At 44.6% G+C, this 9,746-nt stretch overlaps 1 protein-coding gene across 1 annotated transcript; it reads right to left on the bottom strand.

The window, feature by feature from the left end:
• Positions 1-1,673: 1,673 nt before the first annotated feature.
• LOC119294022 (transcription factor MYB61-like) lies at positions 1,674-3,392 on the bottom strand. The gene is made up of 3 exons (XM_037572308.1): positions 3,010-3,392; positions 2,780-2,909; positions 1,674-2,640 (listed from the first exon to the last, which is right to left on the bottom strand). The coding sequence occupies exons 1-3, from the start codon at positions 3,140-3,142 to the stop codon at positions 2,118-2,120; spliced, it is 786 nt and encodes a 261-aa protein (XP_037428205.1). The 5' UTR covers positions 3,143-3,392; the 3' UTR covers positions 1,674-2,117.
• Between the last annotated feature and the right edge of the window lie 6,354 nt (positions 3,393-9,746).

The raw sequence follows: 9,746 nt of genomic DNA, 5'->3' as shown, positions 1-9,746 counted from the left end.
CGTTCCTAAATATAAGTCTTTGTAGAGATTCCACTGGATAGACTACATACGGAGCAAAATGAATGAATCCACACTTAAAATGCATCTATATACATCCGTATGTAGTTCATAGTAGAATCTCTACAAAGACTTACATTTAGGAACGGAGGTAGTAGTTGCATTCGAGAGCTCGCAGTTGAGTGCCGAGTAGCAGATAGGCAACTGCCCCTCCCCCGACAAAACAACACTAAGGGTCAGTTCTTTTGGGCGGCTTAAAAAATAAGCTACCTCTCCCCAGCTTAAGAAATAAGCCGCCCCTAAAATTTGTTGAGACTTCTAAATTAGTTATTACATAACTAGTTTAGAATCCCCAATGAACAAGAGAGGCGGCTTATGGGAAAAGTTGGGGAGGTGGCTGCTTATTTTTTAAGCTGGCAAAAGAACTGGCCCTGAGTTGTAGTCACATGCAATTGCATCTGGGCACGACGCTTGCAATTTCATGCCTAGTAGTAGATATGCAACTAGCCCTCTTCCCGACAAAAAACACACCACAAAGTTGCAGTTGCATTGAAAACATGCAGTCGCACCTGGGCGCGACACTTCCAGTTGTGTGCCTAATAGTAGACATGCAACTGCCCCTCGCCAAGCAAAACAACATTGAGTTGCAGTCGCCTTGAAGACATGTAATTGCATCTGGTCACGACACTTGCCGTTGCGTGCCTAGTACTAGACAGGCAACTACCCCTGCCCTGCCCAAACAACACTGAGTTGCAATGCGTTGAAGACATGCAGTTGTAGTAGGGCATGGCACTTGCAGTTACATATCTAATGGTAGACATGCAACTGCCCCTTGCCCCTCGACAAAACAACATTGAGTTGTCGTAGTGTTGAAGATATGCAATTATAGTCGAGGCGATTGTGCAACCAAATGGCAAAAATAGAAGTTATTATTTAATAAAATAATAAAATGTAAAAATGTCGCAAGAATCATGCCTTTAGCAATATATTTTAAAAGCAATAAACAGTGAATTAAAGAATAAAATAAGAAAAGGTGGAAAACCAATGCAAAAAAATAATGCCAAATGGCACTTACAAGAAAATAAAAGAAATAGTGAAAATACATAAAAGAAAAAACAGACAAAATTGTTGTTTAAGAAACAAAAGAAAAATAGGCAAACCAGACAAGAAAAGTCCCCGCCCAACCAACTTGAGCCCAACGCATTAAACTTAACTGGCCAACACCAGAAAGGAGAACAAAACTAAAGAAAAACAAAAACGGTGGTGCACAAATCTTGAAGCATCAAACGATCCAACGACCAGGACATTGACTCAGACTTTGTTAAAACTCGATCAACTGAGTATTAGCAATCCCCTTCAGTAATTACATCTCCGTTTCAGGCAAAAAAAAAAGAAAAATCAAATGCTTCTCTATCAACCTGATGTAGGAAATAATAGGGCATATAAACATGATAATTGTTTTGGGTAATAAATAAATAAATAATAATAAATGATAGAAATGCAACATATAAATAAGTAAGTAACAAAATCCATGTAAAAAAATACAGCCACAAGTGAGAATAAAAATTATTCATGTGTGTCACAAAATTATGTGCTACAAAACATTAGATGTATCTCCAAATAAGTAAGACAAAATAAAACAGAAATAGAAATAAAAATAAAACAACCGAATAGAACAAAATAAAAAGTAATAAATACACTAAAATGAAAAAGGATAACAAAAAGGAAAAAGGTAGATTTTTCTTTAGAACAGGGGAAAAGCTGGACAAGTACCCGTGTACACACACATAGTGAGTTGCGTCCTTAAGATTCCACTGTAAGATAGGAAAGGTAAAAGAAGAAAGAAAAATACTACAACTATTTACGTGGAGGACCTAACAGAAAATAAAAAAAATAAAAAAAGGAAAATGGAAAGGACTGCAAGCCAGAGGCGACAACCACTGTAAGAAGCCCGCAGGCCACACCCTGCCCGTTTCCAGCCTCAGCCCAGTACGTTTTTGAACAACACTATACAACAGCGACAAACACAGATTAATCAATTTGCACATCTTTTTTTCGCAAAAAAAATCAATTTGCACGGCTAATCTTGTCGATAGCAGCACCGTATAAGTAACTATATACTACAACCAATACGAAACCGAGCCAGTCAAGGTACTCGCGGAGCAGCTCCAACCAGCCGGCGATGGGAGCAGGTGTGGTTCGTGCTGCCCGCCCGACTCGGTAGTAGTAGTACTGCTCGCCGTCAGGTCGAACAGCTGACTGCCACTGTCTGCGCCGTTGTTGCACTGCTCGCCGGTGTCGGAGCCGGAGCTGGACGGGTCAGAGCCCACCGTGCTGGAGCTCGACACCACCGGCTGTACAAGTACAACGCCGTGCTGGAGCTGCAGCGGGTCCGTGCCCATGTAGCGAGTGATGGAGTCCGGCAGCGGCACGGCTCCATGGCTGCACGTGTTGCTACCTGCCGCAAGGTGGGATGGCAGGATGTGCTGGGCGTCGCCGTTCCTCCTACCCTCGTCGACCATCGGCTCGTGGGTGTCCGGGTCGATGCCACGCCGGCGGAGCTTGTGCTTGATGGAGGCATTCCAGAAGTTCTTGACCCCGTTGTCCGTCCGCCCCGGCAGGCACGCCGCGATGAGAGTCCAGCTGCCAATAATTTCCTCATCAATGATGAAATGAACAACTTTTTTTTTTTGAACGTATGAAATGAACAACTTGCTCATCGATGCAGAGGCCGAGAGTCATCCCATCTTCTCGGAAAAAAGAGAGTAGGAGTAGTATGTACCTGTTGCCAATGATGGAGTGGAGTTGGATGATGAGATCTTCCTCTTCCTGGGAGAGCGCTGCCCGCTTCAGGTCCGGCCGGAGGTAGTTTAACCACCTCAGCCTGCAGCTCTTGCCGCACCTCTCAATGCCTATTGCAGTTGCACAACTAGAGCATGATAAAATAGAAATAGTAAATGCAATGTTAACACTACACAGTCGGCCCGGACGGGGAATTAGTACCGTATGTACCTGCTAGCCTGGGGATATCACTCCAGCGGCCGAGGCCATGCTTGGCGACGTGGTTCATCAGCTTGGCGTCCTCCTCCGTCGACCACGGGCCTCTCCTCACCGCCTTCCTGGGGCCGCGCGGCGCCTTCGACATGCCACGCTCAGCTGCCAAACAAGAATGCCGTTCTTCAGCTCAGCTATCCTATCGGCGCGGCGGTGCAGGCAGAGCAGCAGACCGATAGCTGTTGGAAGCTGGCGGAGACGACCAAGGCGTTGTGTTTATCACTACTCCGTGTCTGGAGATTAGGTATCTCCCAATTAATGCTCCAACCCCTCCTCGTTAGAAGGACGCATCAGGGCTTTTCCTACGTGGTACATCCTCCCTCGGCACATGCCATTCTTTTCCTTGAGAAAAGACTAGCACCATTGTTGATATCTGCTTCCTTGAGAAAAGACTAGCACTTTTTCCTTCATATATTGCTCTATGGCTAGGAAAAAGTGATCTACTGTTTCTTTATGATCACATAAACGATACCCAAATGATAAGTGTTACACGTGTGGCATGACGCACTCCGGCCTGACGTTTTTTACAACTAAAGTTGACATCCGAAAAGAAAAAAACAAATCCAAAAAATTTAAAACTAAACTTGCCATCGGAAAAAAAGGTTGTCATCCTCACGTCACTAAACTTGTCATAAAAAACGTTCAAAGTTGTCATGTGCTCGAGCCACACGTGTGGCACTTATTAGGGTCGAAACGATTTTTTTTCATTTCTTATCCACCTCTCTTAGACGGGTTATCTTTAGTCAATGTACTGTTCCTACAAAATTAACACGTACACTACTTGTGTCTCCTCCCTTTGTCCCTCCTCCAAGAAAAGGCAGCTAGGGTTTCTGCCTCCCCTCTGCGGCACTGCCGATCTCCTACTTCTCCTGTGGCCTTAGGGCCATGGTGCGCGGTGGATCCCGGCCGTTGCCGACGGAGGGGCTACATTTTCAGGTGCTTCTTCAAGTTTTGTTAGGATTTCTGTCTTGCTCAAGAAGATGAGACGACGGCGGCTTCTTGAAGATAAATAAGGTTCTTCCCGCCTAGCCTCCGTCTCAATGGTGTGTCTAGCATCGTTGGAGGGCGTGTGGAGGTGTGTCTCCGGCGGATCTCACGAAATTTGGTCGGTGGTTGTCTTTGGTGGATCCGCTTGGATCCGGTCTTTGTTCGTCTTTGTTCATGTGTCTTCAGGCTGGATCCTTTCGATCTAAAATTTTCAGTGGCGGCGGTTGCTGTTCTAGGGCGTTGGTCCTATGGGACCTTAGCACGACGACTTCCCGATTGTTTACTACAACAAGTTGTGCCCATCTTCGACGAGAGAGGGGCGATGACGGCGGCGCGCCTTCGGCTTGCTTCAGTGCTTGTATTCGTCGCTTGGTGGTCTATGAATTTGGATGTAATTTTTATTATTTCTTGTGTTCATTGTACTGCCATGATTGAAGATAAATAGATCGACAGTTTCCCGAAAAATAAAGTACTGTTCCTACATATGAGCCACAAAAACACTTTAATTTTAGTGAAATTTTAACAAATCAATTTTTGTGAAGGAACATCCGACATGTACGGCCCTAAGCATAATATACATGGATTTAATAGAAAGTTGACCTGAATTAGTTAAAGTCCAGGTACATGTACGGCCCTAAGCATAAGATACATCAAATAAGACTGCATTACTTAGCACAAAGATCGTGAAGTTCTTGCGAAGCTAATGCCGAGACTCCTCTTAAATTCCTTCTAAACCTAATACAGGTCAACAATCTTTGACCAAGTTTTTGGAGAAAGAATTTCCATATAGAATGCCAACCATATATCATTAGATTCATTTTATATTTTATGTATTTAGTATTCTACTCCCTAAGTTTCTAAATATAAGTCTTTTTAGAGATTTTAATATAGACAACATAGGATGTACATAGACATATTTTAGAATGTAGATTCACTCATTTTGCTTCGTATGTAGTCCATATTGGAATCTCTAAAAAGACTTATATTTAGGAACAGAGGGAGTAGATATAAATATTTTTTTCTATAAATTTAAGTTTAGTTATAGTTTTCAAAGTTTTACTTCTCAAAAACTATATATGCACTTATTATGAATCAGAGGGATGTCAATAAATGTTCTAGAGAGCCCATTAGCTCATCTGTTCCAAAAGATAGGAATCATGAGCGATGAACAGACAATGGGTGGGGATGGATTCCCTCAAGCGCATGATGACGGACTACTCGATCTTCACCATAGTGCTGGGAAGAGGTCCCTAAGTCCAAAAAATAACTCAATGGATTCGTAAGATAGGTCATACGAGGACCAAAAAATAACTCAACGAATTCGAAGGAACCGGAATTCCGCAAGATCAAATGTACCGGACTTGCAGAGAATACACATCGCTAGTTCTATGGTAAAAAACATACTTTCGTGAACACCGCCAAAACTTTAATTTACACACGCGTACTCCTTTGTTGTGCTCTAGCGACTCGAAAGCGGCTAGGGCTGCTCGCCTCCTGTTGGCGCTGCCGCAGGTGTATCCCGTCTGTTGTGGCCTTCGGCCATGGAGGCATGGTGGATCTCGATCTTTACCATTAGGAGGGCTCTAGCTATATTTTAGGTGTCTTTTTCTGTTTGTTTAGGGTTCGTGTCCTGCTTAAAAAGGCAAGACGGCGGCTCCCTGAAAATAGGACAATATTCTTCTTGCCTAGCCCCCGTCCGGCGGTGCGTCCAGCATCATCGGGGGTGGGACTGCACCGTCAGGGGGTGTATGGAGGAGTGTCTCTGGCGGATCTCGTGGAATTTGGTCAGTATTTGTCTCCAGTGGATCCGCTTGGGCGTATGTGTGTCTGCAGGTTAGATCTTAATCTACGTTTTTCTTCATCAGCAACGGTTGTTGTTCTAGTGCACTTATTATAAGTGACCTTTGCATAACAACTTTCTTACTCTCTATTACAACAAGGTCTGCCTGGCTCCGGTGAAGGAGCATTGACGCTTGATGGCGGGCGTTTTTGGTTCGCCCCAGTGATTGTGGTTGTCCCTAAATGGGCTATGGACCTTTAAATTTCTTGTATACTCCTAGTGTCTTCTATACTACTTTGACAGTAGATGGATAGATAGGAAGTTTTATCGGGAAAAAAAACCGTTGACCGTGAAGGACCAGGAAACTTACGTGAAAAGACTCTGGAATGCACCTACCAGTACCCACTCGTACAGCGGCAGGACACGGGCGGTCGGGCGCTCCTTGGGTCGCCTTCCTTCAAAGCCCAAAAAGGCATGGTGACGGTAGCAGGGCATCGCCGTCACCTGCAGGTCCAACAACCCATCCCCTCCCCTCGCCCCGGCCGGCCGGGTTGTTCTCACGTCCGTTCGCGGCGAACCATCGTTGCCAGTAGAGGTAGATGGATAAGAAGGCGTGCACGGACGTCGCTGAGCGAGCGAGGCTCGTTCGTTGCCAGAGAAACAAGGCACGCGGCCGGGATCGATGAAGATAGGCCGTCTGCTGTGCTGCACACGCCGGCCCGACCACACCCACACCCACGCCCACACCCGAACGAAACGTCGCCCCGGCGTAACGCTGGCGCCAGTCCCGGCGCATGTGTCGTGTGCACAGTGGCCCGTAGCATGCACGCACGAAGAGGTCGGAGGAGAGAGCAAGAATATGACCCGTTCGCGCCGTACGTCCTTAGGCCGGCCGGACTATAGTCGTATGAACGCACCCATGTGCACTCTACTCCTAAGAACGCCTTCGAGATATTGAGCCGACACAATATCTTAAAATTAATGAAGTTGAACATCGCCGAAAGCTTAAAATAAATTAAAAAAATACAAGTATCACTGCTACGTTTAGGACTTGAAACTTTGTGGGCCAAGGAACCTGACAATCTAAGCAATACTCAGTTCGGATTCTCTCAGATGAAAAGAGAGATCAACATGCAAACCCTTCGTCTCGTCAAGGCCAGCGATTTTTCTTTTTGGATCATTTTAATCCAAGATCGTATGGAACTTCTATAGCAAAAACAGTCCGGGCTAATATTTTTCTAACCAATTTTTTATTTGCTACCAAGTAACTTATTTTTCTTTTTCTTATTTCCTTTCTTTCTATTCCATGTTCCTTTTCTGTTACAAACTATTGCTAAACTCTACTACAGATGAATTGGCCTATATCTATACGAACTATAAAATGCTATCATAATAAATAAAACATCCGAGATCATCCATATCATTTTTTTATCAATTGCTATAAACTCTAGTACACATCCATGTAATCCATCATCCATATTAAATTAAATCTATCTAGCTACATCCATATCATATCATCCATACTAATTAACCTATGATCAAAAAAATCGTAATCTATGATCGATCCAATGGAACCCTAAATTTAAACCTATATGTCTAGCTAGACGGATCTAAGTCATCCATACTATAATTAACCTAGCCAGGATCCATACCAACCTATATCATCCATATAACTAATTAACCCATATCCTAGAATCTAACAAAAAATAAACTAATCATCACCTATCTATGAAAATTTCATACATACAAAAAGCAGTGCTAAAAGTAATAGGAAAAAATGGAAAAGGTAATGTATAAAGGTGTCCCGGATTCTCGTTTCGCTTCGGGCCCTTAAAATCTTAGGACCGGCATGCATTTAGAAGAGCTTTGCTACACCTGCAAATAATTGTTATGAAAATTAACGCAAAAGATTACTTGGCAGCTGTTGATTCGAGGGGACGGACCCACCCTGAAGTTAGGGGGGGGGGGGGATTGAATGCGAGAAGGAGACGTAAGTCAACTTTACTAGCTTATATTTGTAAGTGTAGGATTTTCGCATTTAGAATCCAAAATCTTAGTCACGCACGTTGGAGCACACCAAATGCATTGTGGAGCAATGCTACGCCTACAGGCAGCAGTTTTGTTATGAGATTACATGGGTTTAACAGAAAATCAGGGGGTGGACCCATAGTAAAAATCAGGTGGCGGGATGACATGGGGTTTAACCAAGTCTTAGTCAAGTGGACAGAACATATGAAATCTACTTCACTTTCAGTCATATTTTTCAGCGAACTAAAGAATGCCAAGTGTCACCTATCCCGTATCCCTTGTTCTTTCTGTCCTGCAAATCGTTTCTAAACAGGTCCACGCATAAGTATATTTTTCGTCCTCAAACTCTGGTGATAGTATAGAAATCGTCCTTCAACTCCGAAACCAGTAAAACCCAGTCCCTCAACTATTTAAACCGGATACTATTCGTCCCTCGCTGCACTTTAAGTGGTTTTGGTATGACGTGGATCCGGTTTTGACTACAACTGTACACATGGCCTCATTTTGACTGCCACGTCACTTAAGTGACCCCCGGCTCTGTCTCTCTCCCGTGGCATTCTCTCGATCCCCTCTCACTCACGAACCCTAAACCTAGCAGTGGCGGCGACAATGACTCGCTCATGGGCTGCGGCGTCGGCGGCGGCAGTAGTGGCGGTGGCCGACGGTGAGGTGGCACTTCGGCGGCGGGGCGGTGTGGCCTACGAGCCCAGCTAGCCAGCAACAGCCGTGCCTCACAGGCCACGCTGCCCCACCGCCGAAGTGCCACCTCACCGCCGGCCGCTGTCACTGCCGCCGCCGCCGTCGCCGCAGCCCATGAGCGAGTCACGGCCGCCGCCGCAGCTAGGTTTAGGGTTTGTGGGTGAGAGGGGATCGAAAGAATGCACGGGAGAGACACAGAGCCGGGATCACTTAAGTGACATGGCGGTCAAAACCAGCCACGTGTACAGTTTTAGTCAAAACCAGATCCACGTCATACAAATACCACTTAAAGTGCAGCTAGGGACGAAAAGTATCCGGTTTAAATAGTTGAGGGACTGGGTTTTACTGGTTTCAGAGTTGAGGAACGATTTCTATACTATCGCCAGAGTTCACTAGTAGAAAAGGGGCCAATGGTCCAGGCCGGTCCAGCCCATTAGTCCCGGTTCAATCCAGAACCGGAACCAATGGGGGCATTGGACCCGGTTCGTGAGCCCCAGGGGCCGGCCGGGCCACGTGGGCCATTGGTCCCGGTTCGTCTGGACCTATTGGTCCCGGTTGGTGGGACGAACCGGGACCAATGTGCCTCGCTCCTGGCCCACCACCATTGGTCGCGGTTGGTGGCCTAAACCGGGACCAAAGGACGACCATTAGTCCCGGTCCATTCCACCAACCGGGACTAAAGGGTTGGTCCTCGTTACGGCCAAAGTTTAGTCCCACCTCACCAACCGGAGGGGAATCAGACCGGTTTATAAGCCCCTCCCTCTCTGCCTTATTGAGCTTCTCTGAAAATGAAAATAGATGCCCTTATATAGGGAATTTCGGCTAAATTCATATGAATTTCTCTTGAAATTTGTTATGAATTTAATTTGAATTTCCTCTATAAGCGCATCTATGCTCATTTCTAAGTAGCTTTTTATATAGTTTTTTTTCTTTTCTGCTATATTTATTTTTTTCTTTTTATTTCTGAGTTGTAATAAGTCATTAAAAATAAGCATCTATGCTCATTTTTTTAGTAAAGTTAATCATAACTATTTTTTCTTCTATTTATATTTGAATTGTAATAAGTCATTAAGAATAAGCATCTATGCTCATATTTTAGTAAAGTTAATCACAACTATTTTCTTTTATTTTTATTCCTGAGTTGTAATAAGTCATTAAAAATAAGCATCTATGCTCCTTTTTTAGTACAGTTAATCACAAC

The sequence above is a fragment of the Triticum dicoccoides genome, chromosome 4B (genome assembly GCF_002162155.2).
Source record: "Triticum dicoccoides isolate Atlit2015 ecotype Zavitan chromosome 4B, WEW_v2.0, whole genome shotgun sequence".
Classification (NCBI taxonomy): Eukaryota; Viridiplantae; Streptophyta; class Magnoliopsida; order Poales; family Poaceae; genus Triticum; species Triticum dicoccoides.
Note: the sequence above shows the minus strand (reverse complement) of the source record. Positions and strands in the feature narration are given on the sequence as shown.